This window comes from Coptis chinensis, chromosome 8 (genome assembly GCF_015680905.1).
Source record: "Coptis chinensis isolate HL-2020 chromosome 8, ASM1568090v1, whole genome shotgun sequence".
Classification (NCBI taxonomy): Eukaryota; Viridiplantae; Streptophyta; class Magnoliopsida; order Ranunculales; family Ranunculaceae; genus Coptis; species Coptis chinensis.
Window position 1 is genome coordinate 68628327 of NC_141463.1, and position 24038 is coordinate 68652364.

The following is a 24038-nucleotide window of genomic DNA, read 5'->3' on the forward strand; positions in this document are numbered from 1 at the left end:
ATCCATGGGAGTGTCATCAAAACTACATGACTTGGTATCGCGAGGAATTCTCATGTAGTTTTGGTGAACCCCGAGCTTCTTCCGATTCATCCCTCCACCCGAGACACTTTGCCTAACCGTTCACCGATTGTAAGTATTGTGATTTTTAATTGAGTTTTCTCTAACCGTGATTTTTGCATTCGATTGGTAACTTATCTTGATTTTTTCTTTTTTCGTGAGCGGCGTCATCGATGAAACCCGATCGTTTGCTAGAGAGAGGTCTGCAATTGGTCGGAATGATATGCCGAGGGAAGCAAGGACCTCCTTGAACAGCGCACAACTTGACTAGGTGCAAAGATACATTGGTGGGCTATAGTTGATTTGTTTCCGCTTTAGGGTTTGTAGAATGTGTTTGTAACTTTGTAGTTTAGTTTGATGGATGTAATTCATACATTGATGGATATGATGTTTACATGAATGTTTGAATGGAATTTAATGTTTAGGGTTTAGGGTTTAATGTTTGAATGTAATTTGTTTTTTGTTTAGGGTTTAATGTATGAATGGAATTTTATGTATGGATGAATGTTTGATATCGATGAATATGGAATTTGATATATGGAATTTTATGTATTGATGTATGGTTTAATGTTTGAATGTTTGATATCGATGAAAAGTGGAATTTGATGAATATGAAAGTGTTGTAAAACAAAACGAATTTTGAAATTTTTTCTTCCAAACGACCCGACCACATCGTTTGGCATAAAGGCCAAACGACCTTCGGCCAGATCGTTTTCCCTTTATACCAAAATCGACCACGGAAGATCGGTTGCTTTAAATCTCAAGCGACCAGCCGGATCGTTTGGCCTTTAGACAAACGATGTGGTCATGTCGTTTGGTCTAAAGGCCAAACGACATGCCCACATCGTTTGGTCTTAAAGCGCCAAACGACATGGTATGGTGGGTTTTTGTATTAAAGCCAAACGACTTCACCGTGTAGTTTCGGTCATTATTGACAACATACTGAACGTTATTTCAAATCATTCGATTATGGTCCGAATCAACTAGTCGATCACTTTCGATTGCCATCGAATCAACTTAGTCGATCATTCGATTTCAAAATCACTTTCGATTGACGTCCGAATCAACTTAGTCGATCGCTCTATTTCCAAATCACTTTCGATTGCCGTCCGAATCAACTTAATCGATCACTTGATTTCCAAATCAAATCAAATAAAAGCCCTAACATTATTTCCAAATAACAATAAAATAAAATAAAATTACATTTGTTCCAAATTACATCAAAATATCAAATTACATCAATATATCACTTAGTCGATCGCCGATTTCAAAATTTGCCGTCGAATCAACTTAGTCGATTACTTCGATTTCCAAATCAAATCAAATAAAAGCCCTAACATTGATAACATAAAAATCAAATCAAATTACACTTGTTCCAAATTACATCAAAATACAAATTACATCAAAATATCATATCGACAACATACAAACAAACTTAGTCGATAACATGTAATGGGTCTTCAACGAGCTCATTTTCCCATATTAAATTGGGAATGTTCAATGCCATAAATTGCAATTGCCTTCTTGTCAAGGCCAAATTCCAACTTTCAAAGAATATCATATCGAGCTCTAAGCCATTGGCATTCTTTCGAGGAACCGGACAATCTTCAACAAGTTCAACATTGACAAAATGATTTCCACCAACATGTGCTACCCAACACTTGGGTCACTCTCTCGAGGGATTTGCTTGGGTTCTCGGCATGAGAAGGAAGCACCGACGAGCTCCTAAATGCATAAGGACAACATTAAATCTTGAAGCAAATAAGTATCCAAAAAAAGGCATGCTCATCCACTTATTTAAGGGTCGTAACCTTCTTCATGTAGGATTTCCTTCATCGAATATAAAACCTCACTTTGATTGTACAAAGTACAATAAAGGGGAGGTTGTCGATAAACTCTTCGTCTAAACTCCCTTTCTCATCCGTGGCCATTCTTCTTGACTTCTTCCTAATGCAATGCAGAAGCTCTATAACCGCTATTTACCATCGCCAATGGGTCATGGACTCTAACAATGTATTTATGCATTTCTTCGGGAATATCCAACCCGTAATCCTTAGGACCCTCGTCTTTCCAAAGTCTAAGCCATCTCTCACATTTCGTGGTGTGGTTTTTTTTGGAAGGCTTATTTAAATGGTGTGGTTGTTTTTGGTGTTTTGGGGAGAAGGTTTATTTCTTGGTGTGGTTGTTTTGGTGTTTTGGAGAAGGCTTATTTATTGGTGTGGTGTGGATGTTTTGGGTTGGTAGTTTTGGAGAAGACTTCTTTCTTGGTGTAGTGTGGGTGTTTTGGGTGGCGTAGTGTTTGGTTGTGGCCAGAGACCCACTCTTCATGGTCACGTTGAGAATGTTCAAAATGAGATGGATCTCGCTTTGAAGAGTTATCATCTCCAGTTTGAAGCTTTCTACTGCTGCAGCTACCTTCGGCCGACCTTTGGTTTTGCTTCCTCACAAAGGCGGTACTAGCCATGTACTTTCTTTCGGTGCGGCAATCTCCATAAGCTTCCTAATCATAACCCTCGCTCTCTTCTTCAAAACCATTGCAAACCTATTCATGAACAAGTCCATGAAGGTGCAACATCGGGACCAACACCACCACCGACACATTGGGAGAAGCGGACAATGTTTTCCAAAATGGGTCGATAGCGATCAAAGGGATGGACCGCTCTTGCTCTTCAAACTCAATTAATTCATGAGCACATGGCGGTCCATGGCTCGTCTTAAATAGCACCAACACCTTATCTCTCCATCTTTAACACGCTTTTTACGGCGGGTATCTATTTCTTCAAATAACAAGTCTAAACACTTGCGTGAGACAAGGCCTCTCGAGTTCACGTAAACAAAGGAATCCGGTGGTGGTCTTTGAGTTACAATCATACTTCTCTCGAAGGTAGCTCTAATTTCGGACATCCGGATCTCTAGAATCGGGTGGATTAAGCTAAACATACTCAAAAAATCATGGCGGTTTGCATTTCCTAGTACCGCTTCACGAGCATGAGACCCTTCAACTCTATTGGTCGTTGTACTCCCAAAGTGAATGTGTTGGTCGGTTCCAACAACATCACGAATCGATCCCCGAGAGGAAACCAAGTCTCTCGCAAATAACAAACAAAATTGAGTACTCAACCCCGTAATATTTTTCCAAAGCATCCCATCTACTACTGGAAAATAACCTCTGTCTTCGATTTGACTCTGATGTTCCACGAACTGGGCCTTCTCTACAAGTTACGTAGTTGGAAAAATATCGTAACATTTTGAAAGGGCCGACGTGGCGATATGCCATCTACATAGATGCTTGTGTGCGTTAGGAAAAACTCATCGGCGGGCACTCATCGGGGCTAAGTCCCCGCGTCGACCACGATCCGCGGATGGACTTATGTCACCAAGCAAGCCACTAAAATGATGCAGGGGCCCACTCATAGTCGATTTGTTGTTTGGTGAAGCGGCACGACACCGCGGTGAAAGATTTCCATGTTGAAGTCACTGACAAAGCTGTGCGAAAGGCCACCGATACCATTAGTTTTGTAGGTAGCGTCTAACATGAAAACTGTTGGAAAAGTCCGAGCCAACTTAACACCTTCCTGGATGGGCCCATAACAATCCCGTTATCTCCTCGGTATTCTCATCCTGTCTCGACTCCTCAAAATAATGTTCTTTTGCTAACAACTCACGCACTGTGAATTGTGTGAGACCGTTCATATCCATTTCCTCACCTTCGCGCCTTGCGGTGTAGACTTGGGATATACTAGAGATGTTATCATGATACCTATTCTTGATGGAATCCAATATTTGTTTAGGTTTTATTCCACACTTACTCATCTCGACAAATACTTTCGAACTCGGAACGGTTAGTCGGTAGCAAATGCATGTCCTTCAAGGGTCTTCGCCAATGGATGGTTGTGAACACCATTAAGAACGACAATTTTCCAACTATCGACGGTCCGCGGCGTTGGAAAATACCTTTTAACTTAAATGGACATCCCGATTTCTTGGTTCCCCGACCTTCTCTTATTAGCCTTCTCTTAGCCTTCCTTCTTTCTTGTGTGACCGATACACACCCGAGCACTCACAAGCCAAATTCAATCTTGCTTTACTCTCGGTTTCCTTTGGCACACTCAGACTTTTCAATGACCACAACAACATTAACTTGTCTTCCTCTAGCGGTTGCCCAATCGATTATTGCCTCGCTACGTGTATGAAAGACCTAAACACATAAAAAAACAACTATTATTAATACACTAATAAAATTATATTTAGAAAATTTAAAAAAAAAATGAAATCAATGCCTACTCAATCATACCTCTTACGTAGTAAAATTTACGTTTGTATCACTTAAAATCGGTTGACAATCCACATCATTCGAGTTTGCGTAAGATCGGTTCCCGGATAGCGGCAAAAGAATTCTACATATAGAAGAATAAAACAAGAGTCTCAAACAATGCATTTAGTTTCAAACGACCCGACCATGTAGTTTCATCAAGAGTCCAAACGACCGGCCATGTAGTTCTATATAGTGTAATGAAACGACACGCCCATGTAGTTCTGTAGTGTAATGAAACGACCATGTCGTTCGTTAGTAGTGTTCTCAAACTACACCGCCATGTCGTTCCGTAGTGTTCTCAAACTACACCGCCATGTCGTTCCGTAGTGTTCTCAAACTACGAGGCCCATGTCGTTTGATAGTGTTACCAAACCACCCGACCATGTCGTTTTGGGCTCGGGTTTTGCATTCATTCATTTTGCATCCATTTATTCATTCATTCAATCAATCAAGTGTTTTGTATTCATTTTAATCAAGTGTTACCTCATTATTTAGGTTTTGCATTTTGTCGTTAACGATTTCTCCGAATTTCATTTGCTTTCGACTTGTTGCATCTTCAAATTCTTCACCTTGACCTTCAACATTTTGTTCCACTTCTTCACTTTCAACATATCTTCTATTTTCTCCTTCTCTAATTTGTTGTTCTTCTCTAATTTGTTGTTGTACATCAAACATTACCTCAAATACTTCTTCTTCATCTTCATGTTCCATTTAGAGAAACTTGAGTGTGTAGAAAACTTGAGTATGTAGAAAAAACTAGTATGTAGAGAAACTTGAGTATTCTATGTAAACCCTAAACTCTAAACCGAAAGTGAATGAGTATTCTATATATATTTGAAATTTTGATATATTTGAATAATTGAGTGAAATATATTTGTAAACCCCCAAACTAGTTTATTATTTACAATTGAATAAAAAAAATGGAAAATAACAAGTTTAGATATAAAACAGTTATTATTTTAGATTTGGATAATTTAGTGAAATATGTTTGAAATTAAATTTTTTTTTTGTATGGGTGCGAAATTTGTAAACCCTAAACCCTAAACCCAAACCCCAAACCCCCAAACTAGATTATGATTCAAAATTTGAAAAAGAAAATAAAAATAATAAGTTTATAAATAAAACAAATTATTATTTTGAATAATTAAGTAAAATTTGTTAGCACGAATTTTGTAAATAACTCTAAACCTAAAACCCTAAATCTCAACCTAGTTTTATGATTCACAATTTTAAAAATAAAATAAAAAATAACAAGTTTAGATATAAAACAAATTATTATTTCAAATAATTAAGTGAAATATGTTGGTGCGAAAATTCTAAACTTTGAACTCTGAACTCTAAACCCCAAACTAGTTTATGATTCACAATTGAAAAAATAATAATAATAACAAGTTTAGATATAAAACAAGAGTCTTCTTTAGATTTTTATAATGTAATGTGGGGTGTTGGATTCAAGTACTTGACCATGCAATACACCCCAACCCCGGTATGAGTGGCCCAATTCACCGCGCCACCAGACTACTGCATGGATTTAGATTTTAAAAAACAAATTATTATTTTAGATTTTATAGCATGTTTGATTACATGTTTTAACTTTTATAAAGATACTATGTCATAACAGATAAAAGAGTGTAGAGTGCATGTAGTTTTATTGATGTAATTGTGTTGTTTCTAACCCAATTTTTAAATCGGTTTCAATTTTTCTAATTCAATTGAAATCGTTTGAGTGCATTTGGAATCGTTTGAGTCGTGTCCAAGTGTACACTCAAACACGTGACCAAGTCGTTTGAGTGTAAACTCAAATTACATGTCCAAGTCGTTTGAGTGTTACTTTTTGAGTTTGAGTTACACTCAAACTAGATGGCCAAGTCGTTTGAGTGTATACTCAAACGATATGGACATGAAAGTCGTTTGAGTGTTACTCACACTAACAACATCTGAAACTACGCGGCCATGTAGTTTGAGTGTACACTGAAACTACGCGGTCATGTAGTTTGAGTATACACTCAAACTACATGACCGCGTAGTTTGAGTGTACACTCAAACGACATGGCCGCGTAGTTTGAGTGTTAGTGTGAGTAACACTTGAAACTTCTGTGGCCATGTAGTTTGAGTGTACACTGAAACTACGCGGTCATGTAGTTTGAGTGTACACTCAAACTACATGACCATGGTTTGAGTGTACACTCAAACGACATGGCGGCGTAGTTTGAGTGTTAGTGTGAGTGAGTAACAACTTCTGTGCCATGTGGTTTGAGTGTACACTCAAACGACTTGGTCATGTAGTTTGAGTGCACACTCAAACGACATGGCCTCGTGGTTTCGGTGTACACTCAAACTACATGGTTGTTTGAGTGTACACTCAAACGACATGGCCGCCGTAGTTTCGGTGTTAGTGTGAGTAACACTCAAACGACTTGGTCATGTGCCGATGCGAGTGTACACTCAAACGACTTGGCGAAGTCGTTTTGTTTTCACTTAAACGACTTGGTCATGTCGTTTTACGTTTTACACTCAAACGACCGCGACCATGTCGTTTGAGTGTACGTAAACGACTTGCCAAGTCGTTTGTTGTGCTCGTTTCACGGCGACGTGACATGGTCGGTGTCGTTTGAGTGTAAAAAGAAACGACGGGAGGGTTCGTTTTGGCACCGGTTGAATTGGTTCTTTGGGCTTGGGCTTTATGGCAAATTTGTAATATGGCAAATTTGTAAAATTTCTTTTTTTTTGAGGGGTTGCCCAATCCAATTTGATGAGTGCCCAATGGAATCACCTTGTACTTTTGTTTTGTATTTATGCTCCTTTTCAGTGAATAGTGAATTTATTGGGTAATTGGCTATGACAATACAATAGTTACTGAAAAGTAATAATTGACTACATTGAGTTTAGTGATTTTGTTCTAACTGGTAACCTTGGACTTCATTTGTTATGAGTCTAGAATATCTTGGTAGTTTTGACCTCCATTTTGGTCCAGAAAGTATTCGATCCCATTCAAATTTCGGTTGAAAATGAAAGCTAGAAAAACATCAGGCGGTCCTTCCTACAAATGGCAAAAAGATCTTATTAGTTTTGTAACATGTATCTAGGAACCCAGTTAAATGTTGATTGGCCATATGTTATGAATTCCAATTGAGGTAATTAAATATGTAGCAATACATTTTGACTATTTAGGAGCTTATGAGTGGCTCAGTTTGGGTTAAGGTGTTTGTGAGATATGTTAAGTCACTATAAAAAAGCTGACTTTTAGCCACGAACCAAAACTGTGGGTAAAGGGCTTTAGCCACGGCTATCGGCTGTCGCAAGTCCGTGGGGTTTTGACCTGTTGGGAAAATGTTAGCTACAGCGAATGACCGTGGGTAATTGCGACGGTCCACGCAACAGCTCAAGCCGTAGGAACTTGCCACTGTGAATGACCGTGGCAAACGCGGTCGCAAGTGCCATAGATAATGACCGTGGAAATAGCCGTAGCAACTACCACAGCTCTTGACCGTGGCATAAGCCGTGGCAAGTGCCATAGATAATAACTGTGGCATAATCTGTTGCAATTATTTTTGTGATAGATAAAAACTGTGGCATAATCCGTGGTAAAAGTACCTCTGCCACACACATCTTTTTGCGTTATCTACGGACATTGGCCGTGGCTAAAATGTTTTAGAATTAAAACAAAAACAAAAACAAAAATAATATATATATATATATATATATATATATATATATATTAGTTTTATCCACTTTTGCCTTTAAATCCAACTAATAATCCATCCTTCCTAATAACAATATTACAAAGAAGCCACATTCCCAATCAAAATTCCTTTGCCGAATAATAGATAAAGAGATAAATATTCATACAAGTAAAAAAAAAAAAAGTTTGTAGCAATTTATTACCACAAGCTCAATATAATATGAATTTCCAAATATTTTTCAATATATTTCATCACCCCGTACAAGTAATAATGCCTTAGTTCACCTCACGCATGTTTCTCCGTTACGTTTTATCATTCCCTTGCACTTGAATACTTTTGAAAATAATTTGAAGTCCGAGCTTTATAGAACCCTAGCCTTAATAATCTTTTCATGAGCATCCACCTGCATACAAATACCTACATACAAATGAATCACAAGGAAATGATATTAAAGTCAAAATCCCATAAGTCTAAAAGTCGGAACCTAGTTGAATGGAAAACCATAATGCTCCAACTTTATATCAATAGTAATTCATGAAGTTTGGTTGTCATCAACTGCTACATGCTTACATAGTTATATCAACATCCATTCCCTCGTATCATCCTACAAATATAGTTAGACATATATGTCAGAAATAAATCTTCATGTATATTGTGAAGAACATAAAATGATACAACGTTTAATAAGATGCATGTGTAATTCAATAGAACTTAAGATAAGAAACAGTCCTTGGCTTTAGCTTACCACAGTAGCAGGTCACACTTGACTAGAAATAAACGGAAGTGAAAACAAGAGAAGCTCCAACATGTTACTATTAGCAAGTGAAAACATAACTTCATTGTGACCACAATAGTTTTTGGCATTCATATACTTTTAACACCAGTTACCAACCCAAGGACCATCAACTGAAGCTAGGGACTATCATGCAGACCTGATTGTCATAATAATACTTATGCATTTTCTACTGCTGTTACTCTCTTCGAAGTGAAAAATGTTATGTCAAGTGTATATCCCTGCACATAATCATAATCTAACCATTCACAACTGAGACTCCACACTTTGGATTTAGTGACTGCTTATCGCCTTCTCTATAGACAGCACATGGTCATTGCTTAAAGACCCATTCACATGTTAATAAGCAACATGAACTGAAAGACTGTAGGGATGCAGAAATGTTTCTGTTAAGTTCTTTCATGAAATGAAGCTGATGGAGAGTTCCTTCCCCGGCTCTATTCTTTTCTGGGAAAGAGATAAGTTGGATGTAATTGAGGAAAAAGTGAAAAACTGTACTACAAGGTTTTCTTCAGAAGTTCACTGACACATATTCCTTAAGGTATGACCCAATTCAATTGCACACAATCAATTATTTTAATTATCTTAGGGATTTAAGAAACCCAGTCTCAAAACAAAAACCTGACCTTTCTATAAGCCTTCACAAACTCCAAGACAGCACAAAATCTCTTCATACAATTCTGACAAAGTTCAGCTGATCCCGTTATTTTATAATTACGTTCTAGAAGAGCTCTGTCAACTGCTTGACCACATCTGCATTTCAATGATAACACATGGTTTAAGGACTATAGTTAATCCCTAAAAAGAGATGAGGAAACAAGTGAAAAACTGAAATGAATATATAGAAAATTTTATTTTGGCAGATTAACTATACGTCAGATTTCACTACGAGAGTAATACTTCCAAATAACTTTGAATTAAGAGTAAATATTCTATACCTTGGCAAATGGACGATGTTGTCTGGAACTCTTGCCACATTCCATGATGAGTAGCAAGATCGAAATTAAGGATTTTGGCAGCAAGATATGCAGCTCCAGCAGCAATATGATGAGGTTTAAATTGAAGCCATAAAGAACTTTGGAGCCTGCCAAGAAAAGAAAAGAAAAGCCGAGCTTAGTTGCCTGATAGGACTGTATAAAACGTACAACCCCATGATAATTTAGGATTTGAAAAATAAATACTGTGTAACCAGCCATCTTCACGAAGTCTATAAATGAACAGGCGCGGTAATGTCTTGCAAATCGGTATTTCCACATCAACAGAGTCTATATCAGTCTCACAGGGATAGAGGAAAGTTAAATCTAAATTATATATTCCCAAACATGCAAAGAAAGCCCGACTCTTTAACATTCTTATCCTTACCAACTATTAAAGCAGCCACCAGGTGGAAAATTAGCCAAGAATCTTCTGCAAATGTTAACAGAGAACCAAAACTATGGCAAAATGACAGGCTCAATTCTGGTTCTCCAGTGGTCCATCCGGACACAATTCAATACGATAAGTATTGCAAATTTGCAAAGCAATATAAGAGAATAGATGTCTCAAAGTGCACAAACAGAGCGATACCTCATTACCACTAGCAACAATAAAGTGCACAAATAGAGCGATACCTCATTACCACTAGCACAATAGCCTCTGAGAAAACCTTCACAAACAGGAGCATTTGGGTTTACATTCACATGCCTATATGGACAACTCTCGTTCGTGCATAATCATGTTAAAGGAGTGTCAGAACTTTAGTGTACTTCAGATCATGTTCAACCAATATAACAGAGAACAACAATTCACCTTGTAAGAAATATGAACAGTCCGGCATTCTTTCTGGAATGACCTGCATTATAAATCAAAACAAATTTTCGGAGCAACTTAAACAAAATCAATTGATAACTTACATAATTTATAAGAAATCCCTTTGGTATGACAATATGTAACCCACCTTATGAGTCAATTTGCAGCTAGGATTGGAACATAAGCCTTTCAGAAACTTTGTGCAGATTGCAATTTTATCAGGATCATGAATGTATGGACACTTTCCATCACCCTTGTTGCATTTCCCAAATCTTGTGAAAAATTGACAATACTGCTGTTCACCTTTTAATTCTGTGAAACAGAGATGCACCTATGCTGGAGGATGAAATCCCTGACTTGCTTCCTGAACTGAGACCCTACCAGCGCCGTGCAGTTTATTGGATGGTTGAAAGAGAGAAAGGGACGTCTCTAAAGTCAAGTGAAAGGGATCAAAATCAGTTCTTAAGGCCCTTATGTGTTCCTGTGAATTTCCTTTACACGGAATTTCTAATGTTCTACAATCCATTCAGGTGTGACCCTCACCCTTTTGCCAATCGCTTCCTAGGACACCTTCTTCCTGACATTTTAAGATATTTTGCATAGGCAGATTAGAAGAGTTTTATTTTTTCGGATAAATATAAATATTACTGAGAAAAATAAAATAAAAGAAGTGGTAAATAATAACTCGCTAAAAAGAAGCATAGAACAAAAGAAACAAGAAACTACCATTCCCTTTTTAGTTTTTTAGACATTGTTGTCTCTTCTTGGGTCCAAATTCCCATAAAATATGTAAGAGAAAAAAGCCGCCACATTTGCTTTCCTTAGCAAGGGAACCAGAAACATATATTCTCCTCAATACATGTGGTGTGGTTAATTGCTTTTCCTGATAAAATTGGAAAGGAAATTGTATGGCTGTATGCATTGTTATAGTTACAGTGCCAACTGATTAGTATTTGGTCAAAACACAATACTTTTTTGTTTTCTTCATTTCTAGTGAAAGATATCTTTTCATTTCGTTCCAGCAGAGTAGTACATGACAGTTCCCAAGAATCCCTGGGGAGTGTAATGTGGACATTGTTATGAAGCCAAGGGTGTGCACGACCGAAACAGAGATCAAAGTTTGATGTTTAATCTTCCATCCTAATTTGAGATGTTCCTATCCACTCAAAAACATAAATACTAGAATAAAACGAAACATACTCATTATTGTCAATCAACAATCACTTCGGGATAAAAGAGATACTGGTTCCCTTTCCTGATTGGATATCAACAGCACAAGATAAATTCTCATCTGCATAAATCACAAGAAGAAAAAGACATGCGGATGATTTTATGAACAAAATAAGTAATCTGGTGATTAAAGAGCAAAAACACGAGTATATAAGAAATTTTAAATAACAGGTACATCACATGATGACAATAAGATCCTTAAAAACAGAGCTTGTACACCATAAATTGATATCCAAAATAGTATATGTTATTTATACAAAGGTACTGCCCTGACACGCTATATATACAAACTACAACACGGCCACAACTTTGAGGAGGACTAGTGCTTTATAGATTTGCCCAAAATAATACAAAACCCAGTCTGAAAATTGTGAATAATAAGCAATCATAAAACTTGGGAAAATTATTAATGGAAGTTGGCTGCAAAGAGATTGTGTCAGTGACAGAACCATAGGCAAAACACCCAAATCTAGGGACGGGAAATATAGTCAAAAGCCAGAAATAGGACCCGAGCTGCAGAAGCAATGAATGGGCTGGAATCTTTGTAACTTCTCTCCAAAGGTTTCTCGCCTAAAATTCTACCACGGCTTGGAATCAGTACCAAGTCTGCAGAGTGCAATTTGGTTGGACTTTCTGCTGCCGGGCAAATTGAGGAAGCAGTTCCTGTTGATTACTTAGCAACTTTACAGAATCATCACATGGCAGTGAGCCTGACTTACTAGTCTTATTAGTCGATGAGCTCCTAGGGTTATTACTAACATCCCTAGATAGGCCATTGTTTTATATTTCCTTAAGAATTAGTGATAACTCTGCAATATATAATGCTATTCATTCACGACTTATAAAATACAAAAATGGCATAAATATCAAAACTCATCAGTATCAAGTGTATCTCATCACGACATCACCAATAATGAAAATGTACAAAACTACAAAACCAATTTGGTATGGTCTTCTTAAGATTTACTATACATTATTACTAATAATTAGTAACGAGAAATATTATTATGAATACGTAGTGCTACTACTGCGGCGTTATTGCCCTACGTTGCAACTGCTATGCTTGTATCATGTTGCATGCTACTACGACTGCTCTGTGAAGTTAACTTTGGTGGATTTATTAGAGACTATGAAGGCCAAGTTATATATGATGGCTAGCTTACAATGGCAGTAACAAGATCAGATCTGTGCTAGTGCTGACCTGGAAATGAAAGGTATAAACAGGGTTAACTCTATGGAGCTTTGTTAACGGGGATAAGACATGCAACAATTGCATTTTATTCCTTGAGATAAGAGAAGATAATTAATGGACAGGAGGTGCTTGCTGGTATTGTAGAAGTCTCCAAGCCTCTATCAGTTATCATATGTCAAGATTTGAGGTGATACTAGTGAAGCATATCCTCAGCAAAACAAATAAACAAATAGATCGAACAGCTTACTAGCCGTGGTACTCTGCAGACTTGGGCTGATTCCTTCTGCAGACTTGGTACTGATTCCATATCCACATGTTGCTTATTTTGATTGTGATTTTTTTGCTGCTCCTCCCATAGCCTCCTTGCATAGTAATCATGACGTAAGCGAACAAAAGAGGTTGAATGAGAAAAAATTATTGTCAATGACGTAAGCAGGCACTAATGCACTATCAATGTAGATGTACTTACAGTGACTGGCCTGCAGAAAATTCCCATCTCCACATCACGGGCTGGTTGGAATTTTCTGGATTCCAAGAAGAACCTCCAGAAAATTCAAACCTCTCAGGCTACGAAAAATTCTCACCTTCAAGAAACTATCAAGAGATTCAGTATTCGTTGGAAGAAAAAAACTGGATAATTATCAAAGTAACAAGGCTATACGCAATACTTACCAAACACTTGAATTGTAGAGACTATCTTATTCAACTCGGGAACTAAACCTGCATATTCTTGTGCTTCAAGGGACAAGTGAGGTTGCTTGGGACCAGCAACACAAATATCTAGTTGAATTGTTTGCATATCCTTTATCTGGGCTTGGGACCAGCAACACAAATATCTAGTTTGCATTGGCGGAGCTAAAAAGGGGTTAGATTAGTACAAAGAATCCCGCCACCTGAAAAAGTAAACAAACAACCACACAATTGCAAGTACCACATATAGCATAACCAAAATATCTATAAAACAAGCTCATCCAACATATAACGCAACCAAAATATCCATAAAACAAAACAACACATCGGAAGTATCCATAACAAAACAACGTATCCAGAAAGCAAAGTAACATGTCCAAAATCCTGACTTGACTAATACAAAATAAAATACTTCCAAGTCCAAGATGAAAATGACACTATGTGTCTACTAAAAAAGGGGAAATGGCCTTTAACAACGAGGGGGGAGAAACTGCAGAAATTCTTTAGGCCAAATAACATGTCTCTGCCCAACTTGACCAAGGGTACGAAAGTGATTATAGGGCTCAGGCAATTCGCAAGAACCTATAGTAATCGCCTCAATGTAAACCAAGAATTTTCCATCCCCCAAAGTTCTATTTCCAATCTTAAATGTTGGATCAACTTTTTTCACCCTCCCAGATGCAACCTTTCTCAAGGGCCAAAAGGCTCTCACATTGACTTCAACATTTATGTAATCAGGTCCCTTCAAAAATAGATAAAAAATAAAATAAAATACATTAGTTAAAATTTCAAATACACAAACCATTAAATTTTACTATTACTATGAGAATAAAATAAAGTCATACGTATTCATACCTGAGAGAATATATCATGTGATCCAGAAGAAGAGGGTCCAACAGGGGAATTACATGTGGGTGGCATCTGGCGGACAAGATTCTGCACCGTTTCATTAATCGATTTACTTTTCCATCAAATGAGTCCTTCACTCATCAATTTTCTTTTTCAAACTGATTTTTTAACTCCTCGGTGACCTTAATCTGTTTCGATATCTCTTCCTATAAGGAGTGAATGCTTAAATGAAGACTTAGAGACACGAGAACCCATGACCGCATCGCCCTCTTGAGTCTTTACCAACAACACATGTACTTGGAGATTTTAATTGAGGAATAAAAATAAAATTGAGCAAAGTATAAATTCATACCTCTCTGTCACAACATCATTGTCGCATGCTTCAAAGTCGGAGTTGAGGTCGTGTTAGAGTTCAAAGGGGAACGTTGAGAAATCTTATCCTATTCAATGGAAAACATAAAAAAATCTAAAAGCATATAAATAACACGGATGTATCATCGACTAAGCATACACTTATATATATATATATATATATATATATATATATATATATATATATATATATATATATATAAGTGATGCATTAACTAAGCATCCAAGAAAAAAAACATATAAAATAAAGACTTCTTGCCAAACCACATGCGTTGGGGTGTACCGGTTTTTTAAGTGTGTGCATTTCTACGTTACATATCACCCGATCAACTTCTTCCACCGACACACCTTGTTTCTTTGCAATTTTACGGCGATAAACTTGTCTTTGGTGTCCTCCCCACAGTTTGGTTCAATTTTCATTGCACGGTTCAATATTTCTCGCGACTTAATGCCTACATAACATACACAAATTTAGTTACAATTTGCTTTGTATCTTATAAGCTAGTAAGGGCAGTGCATATCGTATAGTATATCGTTAGAATGTCTAAGACAGTACCTTAAATTCATCTGAATGACAATGATTCACAAAAGCTTTCCAATCCTCCAAAGGGATTCCGTCTGGTGCCTTCATTTTCACAATTTCTGGATCCTTACCAGCAACATATTTCTTTTTCAGTTCACCCTTGTGGCTCCTCCATGCGGCCATGACTTTATCCCGAACATACTTACAGTCTACCCCCTTGTCTTCGTCACCATTAACAAATACAAAAGTGTCGTTCAAGCTTTTAATGATTCTGTTATAGTGAGTTCCTTTACTAAGTTTCATCATAGTTGGCCAATCCTTATAGAAGCATGGGATCTCACGGTCCGCAAGGCAAGCATCTTCACTAGATAGCCTACTGACACCTTCTTCAGGAAAATCAGGCTGGTTATAGATATTAAGCCAAAGTTCAATTCTTTGCCCCTCTTCCAAATGATCGGATATAGGTAGAGTAGGACCTCTAGTGTTATCCGAAAGGATTCGTGAAGTAGCGATCCACCGATAATGCAAAACCGATGATGTTATACAAGGATGAAATGGAAATAATTAACTTAATCAGATAATCATGAATTATTAACTAATTACCAGTGTTAGTGTTGGGGGAGTCCTCTAGTGGGTGAGCTGAATCTGGGGATGTGCTAGTAGCCATAGTACAAAGCGATCACTAAACTCTGCAAATTAAGCAAGCACTTGCATATACATTTAAGTTAATAATCAATACAATAAGGATCAATGTACAAATAACAAAAAATGAATTCAGAAATTAGTCAAAATGTGAAACACTAATTTAAAAACGTGAACCACTAATTTAAATATGAATTCAGAAAAAAGTAGCAAAACAGGTTTAAATATGTAATTCTCGGAACAAAAGACTTCATATAATAAAATAACATCTCATTTCTTTCTAGGTCTTTTTCTTCGGTTGATAACCTCAACAGCAGCAACCATATTCTCTTCATTAAAGATCAACTCATCCTCCATACGTTCTGGAATGATAGGCCTTGCGAACGATTCATCCACAACTATATTTTCTGACACTACTCTTGTTGAGTCCATATCAGAGTAAACCTTTCTTGGAACCTCAATAACCACATGCCAATCAAGATTGACTGGGTCTTTAGAGTAAAAGACCTGGGATACATGCTCAGTAAGAATGAATGGTTTGTCATTCATTTGAGATGAACCAAGCATATTGGATAGATTGACCAACAACAGTTTTGACTCGTTATCCACCTTTACACCGTTTGGGAGCTTAACCCAATCGCGCTTGAATAACACTGGTTTGTAATCAGTATTTGGGTACTCCAATTGAACAATTTTCCTAAGAACACCATAGTATTCAACAGATGCTTCTATAGAATTTTTATCCTTAGCACTCGAGCGAAAGGTAGTTGGGCACTTGGTACAAACTCCACTGTTTTGGTTTCTTCTAGTCAACTCATAAACATTGACTGCATACTTCTCATATGTTATAGCAAAACGTGCTGGTCCCCTTGCTATTTCTATAAGCTCGTCATCTTTCGGGTTTTGAACATCAAGTTGTCTCCTTAACCATGGCATGAACTCGTCTTTTTCAGGTACTTTGAATTGGCTAGACTTTCTTCCTGTGTTTCTCTTGCAGACCTCGAGGAAGTTATTGTACTCTCTGTTCAATATCATTAATAAAAGCACAATAAATAATATAAAAATGTCACTTTGGTAATTGAAAAATACATACACGTAAACTACAATAGACTTACTTCTCCCACATTTCATACTTTGGATGACTTTTCAATATCCACTTACGTGCTTGCTCCCACTCAACACCCTCTAAAAGGTAATGTTTACTTGGACCAAGAGGACCTACTTCATCAACTTCATCGAGCAAACCAGGAGGCATTGTTACCTCAAAACCCTCGGTGCACTCTTCTAGCTTTTGAAGGAGGCCACCCCCCTCCTTCAGATCCTCCACACTATATCATTGTCTCCTCCTTCAAGTATCGCTCAAAGAATGCAACCTTCCTCATGTGCTTTATTCGTAACATAATCCTTGTAATTGCTTCATTAACCTTTAAATAACAAAACTTAAATAGAAAGTACGAAAAATAAAACCAAATAATCATGTGAAAAGTTTTTGATCTAAATATACCTTTCAAAGACATACATCCATCGATAGAACACTGGTCCTAACACGCTGGCCTTATAGGCTAAATGAATGGGAAGATGCATCATTATGACAAAACCGACGGAGGAGGACACATCTTCTCAAGCTCACATAAGGTTCTCGCCATACCCATCTCAAGTATAACCAAAGAATCAACATCAATTCTCCTCGAGCATAAAGCACGGAAAAAGTACAAAAACTCAATATAACAGCCGGGCCTCCTTCCGATCTTTATATGCGTGTTGGATCAATACAGGAAGCAGATGTTGCATTAGAATGTGATAGTCATGAGACTTCATCCCTTTGAGTTCCATGGACCCCTCCTTGACAATAATCCTCCAATTGCTACTAAAACCAACAGTGCAGCGATGTTTCTTAAGGTGGTAAAAAACAAAGATTTCTCGGCAGGTGTAAGACAGAACACTCCACGCTTTTTACGATTATTGTCTATCACCCAATACTTCTTCTTTATCCCCAAAAGTTTCAAGTCTTTGCGTGCATTGAGATTATCTTTGGTTTTTTTCGTGTCCAACATCAAAGCAATAAGAATTTCACATACGTTCTTCTCAGTGTGCATCACATCAATGTTATGAGGAACGGGGAGTTCTTCCCAATATGGAAGAAGTTTAGAAAATATTGACTGCTTAAAAAAACTAGAATCATTGTCCACATCTTCCCCAACCAAATCTTCCTCATCCTCAGAGTCACCACCTCCCCGTTTCCTTTTCTTTAACTTTCCCCGTTTCCTTTTCTTTAACTTTCCCCATTTCACTTTGAGATTATGAGTTAACTCTTTAACCTTCTCCCCAGACAGACGCAGGGGTTGTGACCTGAGCTCTTCTTCCTTGTTGAAAGTAGATTATCTCACATCAAGTCTATTTGGATCTAATTGCGGCAAAAATCGTCTATGACTAAGGTAAACATTTTTTCTCCCATGAACAAGTCTCACAGTAGATATATTTAGACCACAAGGGGGACAAGCATATCTCCCCTTAGTCCTACATCCAGAGATGTTCCCAAAAGATGGGAAGTCGTGAATTGTCCATAAGAGAACTGCACGCATATTGAAGACATCACCCCTATTAGCATCTTTGACTAGCACTCCTTTATCCCACAAGGATTGCAATTCATGGACCAACGACTGTAAATAAATATCTATATCATTACCAGGTTGTTGCCGTCCCTCAATGAGCAGTGCTAGCATAGTGAATTGCGGTTTCATACATAGCCAAGGAGGGAGGTTATATGTGACACACATCACTGGCCAAGAACTATACGATGTGTTTTGCATTCCAAAGGGGTTGAACCCATCAGTGGCAAGGCCCAATCGAACATTACGTGGCTCGGAAGAAAAGCTTGGGTATGTCCTATCAATGTGTTTCCAAGATGATGAGTCAACTGGGTGACCCAACTCACCATCCCCCAATCTATTTGTGGAGTGCCAACACATAGCTTTGGCTACCCAACCGACACTGTACATTCTCTTCAACCTATCCCCAATTGGAAAGTACCGCAACTGCTTCGCAGGTAGTCTTACACGATTTTTTCTCTCCTCAATTGTTGCAATTTTATATCTCGACACCTTACAAGTAGGACATTCTTGCAACAATTCATTTTTCTTCCCCCAATATAAAATACAATCATTTGGGCATGCATCGATCTTCTCATAAGTTAGCCCCAACTCCTTAACTAATTTTTCAGATCGATACGTGTCTTTCGAAACTTTATTATCCGCCGGCAACACTGCCTTAAATAATGGCGAAACAACTTCGGTAAAACTTATGTCGGACCACCCACGTGTAACTTTGATTCTAAAACAGCTTTATGACAAACCTTAAGACAGTGAAATTCTTACAACCCGGGATACAAAGCACTCATGGCCTCTTCAAAGTTCTTATCGACAATATTGATTCAAAGATCATCAATTCCGGTGCCTCTCCATTATCAACTCCGAGACCTCCAAGAAATGAATCTAACTCTTCACCACCAAATTCTTCAATCACGGGTAGTAAAATGCATCATTTATATTCATCTCATACAGATTAGAGTTCCCATGGGACTCCACATTTGGATCATGTCTTTCTTTACCATGAAATATCCAAATTGTAAATATGTTGGGTCGAATCGGTTTTATAGATGTGATACCTCACGAGTTAAGTAGGTTTTGCTTTCCCTCCATTTTTACACACACGACAAGGACACGGCATTAAGAGCTTGTTACGGTAGTTTTTACCACAAAGTCCATAAAATAGTTTACCCCATTTATAAAGCGGGTGTCATGGCAGTCTAATTGACCCAACTACTTCTATCGGTTGGAGAAAACCCTCCATGACGATCTACAAATAAACAAGAATCACACAAGTTCAAAACTTCAAACTATATACAAGATAAATAGCATGATCCATTCATGAATACACCTATCCCAAATCCTCATCTCAAGCAAAAAATGTCTAACCAAATTAACAAAATCTCTAAAAATGAATTATTTTTTTGGGACTAGCAAAAATCACATAAATATATATTTAAAACCTAAGCAATTAAGTAATGAAAAAAAAATTGTAACAGATAAAGCAAAAGAGACAGTAACCAAACAAATATCAATGTAAATCCATTTTTGAAATAAATAAATGTGTGCAATATGCTCAAACTATATACAAGCCATACTCATACCATACCACACCCACACCCACACCCACCCACACACACACACACACACACACACACACACACACACACACACACACACCACACCACACCCGCATTATTGCTCTCATGCTGAGCAAACTCAAACTCAGCTACGTCCTAGGAACAAGCCATACTCATACCATGTTTCCCCAAAAAACTGAGATTATGGAGAAGGGCACAAAAATGTATATCAAAGGGACCAAGACTTAAGAGGTAAACAAACACCACAACACTTTTAAGAGAAAACATTCATTAAAACGCACCCCCAGTGTTAGTGGTGGACTTGGAGACTGAAACTGTGACCTGTTAGGAAGTACACACTGGTACCAAGTTGAAGCCAGTTGCTCGCACCATGTGAGCACGAGCCGGACAAAAGTTATACGAGGAACAAAGGCATTTGAGCAAATCAATTTCTCATATCAACTGTCAAGAATGCATATGTAGATCGAGAAGGTACATTTCTTTATCACAGTCTAAATTGTATACCGAAAGTGTAATGTTCGTGCGGTGAGAAGAATATAGAGGTGAAGCTTAACCCATACAGAATAAAGCATTTCAAAAGTTCAACAACTTTGTAACAAAAATGAAATTCAGATGAAAATATTTGTTTGTTTGTTAAATTAAACCTCTGTTATAAATCTAGATAGCCTTTATTTGCGTTTCTTGGATTTCAATTTAAAGGGCATAATAAGTTTAGCATGGCTATTATAGATGAAGTAATAAATCAAAGCAAAGACTTAAGAATATATTTTGTGACTGTTGTTGGAAGTATTCTGTTATGCTATTTCCACAATTACATTTGACATATAGAATCTATAATAATAAGTCGCTTTTCCCCAACATTATTATGAGATCTATAGCTTAGAGTTATTAGCATATAAGAGCTCTTGCTGCTCTTGTTTTCTGTAATATTATACCGGACTCATCACTGCCATCGGTTAATGTTTTCCATCCTACATAATAGCATTGGACTGCAATTTTATTTGTCTTTGCAGTAAGCCAACCCACTTTATCGCTTATAGAAGTCTCAGGCAAACCATTAGCCCTGCCAGACAAGTGGCCGAGCTGAAGAACACCCACCCTTAGAGCTCTCTCTATATATACTGGGACTGGTGGATAGCTTCAAAAAGGAAGTCACAGAGTCATATAAGTTTTTCTTAGATATACAACTTAACAAAATGGCGAAACTCACGTCCACATTCTCCCTTTCTTTATCTTTATCCCACTTTTCTTAATCTAAAAAAGTTTTCATTATATGTTATTTGAAAAGAAAATTATGTTTGTTGACACAGTGTGTAAGAGGAATGAAGCTCCCATCTAAATCAATTCGGGAACAAAAATGCGCTTTACGAATTCACTAGCTAATTTTCTTGAACTGTAGAAATGACTAACAAAGTTCAGTTAATAAAATCCAACAGAAAAATACATGCCATACTGCTACCCACTAGTTAGAAGGATAATAGTAACATGTACCATCTACCTACAATATCACCAGCCCAAGAGTTTGATTTTGTGTATAGTCAGACGTTCGTTGTGTGTAACAGCAATAAAAAGAACACCTTTTACTCAATTTCCATCCAAAATAAAAAAAAAAAAAAAAAAACTTTTAATAAACTAAAAACTTTTAAAAAAAATACCTTTAAGCTTTACTTTGGTGTTTGATGAGAGAGATGGCGAGAGAACCGATAATAGTCACGAACTGTAAGGGAAGAAGATGAGAGAGATGGTGAGAGAGGCTGTGGAAGTTTTTTTTTTTTTTTTTTTTTTTTTTTTGCTACAAAGGCGGTGGAAGCTAGAGGTGGTGAGATTAGTTCCAACTTCTCTGTGGGTATCTAATTTTTGTGGGAGAGAAATTTTGGTGCTCCGCGCCCAAAACTTTGGAGCAATGTTGGATCTATACCGAGGAAAGATAACCGTGGGTGAAAACATACTGTGCCAAGATCTGATCCAACGGTCGAAGCCGTGGGAACACCCACGCGCTGTTACCGTCGCGAAAGGTTGCAAAATAGTGTCACGCCCTGCTACGACAACTATAACTATGTCAACAGCTGGTGACCGTGGCTAATAATTCTACAGCTTTGGTCCGTGGCTAAAGCCCCTTTTTCTTGTAGTGAGTGTTGCTACCGATAGCTATAATGGTAACCAAAACCATTTGTAAATGCTAATACATAGTGATCATGGTTTTAATGGTAGTTTCAAAAAGTTCACCATTTTTTTTTATTCTAAAATGTTTTCCTCTTCTAATCTTAGCATCACAGTATTCATATCTTTCCAATCTTGGGGATTCGGGATTCGAGATTGGTCATTGGACATCCTGCGTGTGTTATTTGTTTTCTTCACTACATTACCAAAAAAATTCTGCACTTTAGTAAAAAGAGTCGTGGTTTGTTGTTTGAATGTGGCTACTGACGCTTTTTAATGTGGGTAGTCGAATCTTGAGATGCTAAGTTATAAACCTTCTATGTTTGTTGTTTGATTTTTCCCTTTCCTTTTACCCATTGTTTAGTTTTCAGATTTTTGGCATCTCTGCCACTCACGACTCTTTATGGTTATTACTATGTATAACGATGTTTAGATAGTTGCTCTTCACTGATTACTAATTCATAAGGAGACAGAATTGTCGTCTCACCAAAAAATTTAAGCGCATGTTAACTTCAGATGGCTGGATCCGGAGTATCTAGCTTAAAGCACATATTATTGCATAGCTTTGTGAATGACTTGATCACACATGCATTAGTTTGACAGGTTGCACGTACTTAGTATGATATAATAAAACAAGTTTTGCATAGATCAATCTTCAATCTTAGCTCATCTTATATACTTGGATCTTTGAAAACACCCAATTTCATACGTTCATTTGGTTTTACCAATTACATGGATATATAGACTACAATCACAGTTGTAAGAGTGAAATATAGTATGAATAGTGGGGTTTTGGTGACTAAATATAGACTACACGAACACTAAACATAGATATATAGACTACACGAAAAGTGACTAAATGTTTGGTTTTTTTGTGACAACACAATCTACTAAATTATTCATGAAAAGAATAGGTTTCAAGTTTTGCCTCTTAACGCAAGATATCATAGTATGATATTCAAGTTGCTCTTTCGACGCTGTGAATCTCCCATCCATCTAATGATGGGTTGAATTGTAGTTTGACTAGCAATTTACGTGTTTGGTCTAAATTAAAGAACCTTTTTAGTACATAAAGAATATAACCAGTGCAGCCCTGTATAAGACAATATAATTTGAATTTGTTGTGAAATGATTTTGCTGGACAAAATAAAGTATGTACGTGATAACTATTATGTATTTCTGTAGGAAACTTATCTTTGGATTTCCTAGAAACTAAATAACTATGATGCTTTGATTCTCTCAGGTCCTTATCTATTTTCAAGTTGGGGAGAGAGTTCATAATTCATCCGTTCTAATAAGGTACTTCCACATATTGCATGTCATGTAAACTTCAACCCATAACTTCAAAACCATGTTTACTTTATAATTGGAGAATCTTATGATGTGGGATATACTTGGCAGTGATTGTATGTGATGTACAGTCTGTTTGCCATGTCTCAAAGCTATTGAATTTTGAATTTGATGATATTAGGTAGACACACATATCACCTGGATATATATATGCATCTATTTACACCATAAAATTTCTACAACCAAAATGGTAGGACAACGTGCTTCC

At 37.2% G+C, this 24038-nt stretch overlaps 1 protein-coding gene and 1 long non-coding RNA gene across 19 annotated transcripts in view; one reads left to right on the plus strand and one right to left on the minus strand.

Moving 5' to 3' along the window:
• LOC147482641 (uncharacterized) overlaps positions 1-24038 on the plus strand; it is a 34494-nt gene that overhangs the window by 9031 nt on the left and 1425 nt on the right. The window contains exon 3 of the long non-coding RNA XR_015204149.1: positions 23724-23779. This is a non-coding gene — a long non-coding RNA (uncharacterized LOC147482641). The remainder of the gene's footprint in view (positions 1-23723; positions 23780-24038) is intronic.
• LOC147482642 (uncharacterized) lies at positions 8225-13745 on the minus strand. 18 transcript variants are annotated; one of them, XR_015204146.1, is made up of 11 exons: positions 13731-13745; positions 13528-13642; positions 13306-13420; positions 11837-11927; positions 10785-11213; positions 10637-10679; positions 10459-10531; positions 9787-9932; positions 9475-9601; positions 8626-8659; positions 8225-8472 (listed from the first exon to the last, which is right to left on the minus strand). XR_015204146.1 is itself a non-coding variant. In XM_086576703.1 (5 exons), the coding sequence occupies exons 2-5, from the start codon at positions 10662-10664 to the stop codon at positions 8417-8419; spliced, it is 378 nt and encodes a 125-aa protein (XP_086432829.1). In that variant the 5' UTR covers positions 10665-10679; positions 10785-10917; the 3' UTR covers positions 8225-8416. The 18 variants fall into 18 exon arrangements, 2 of the variants coding, with proteins under 2 accessions (XP_086432829.1, XP_086432830.1); XR_015204141.1 differs by having other exon boundaries at positions 9787-10679; positions 10785-11065; positions 11180-11213; XR_015204147.1 differs by lacking the exon at positions 10459-10531.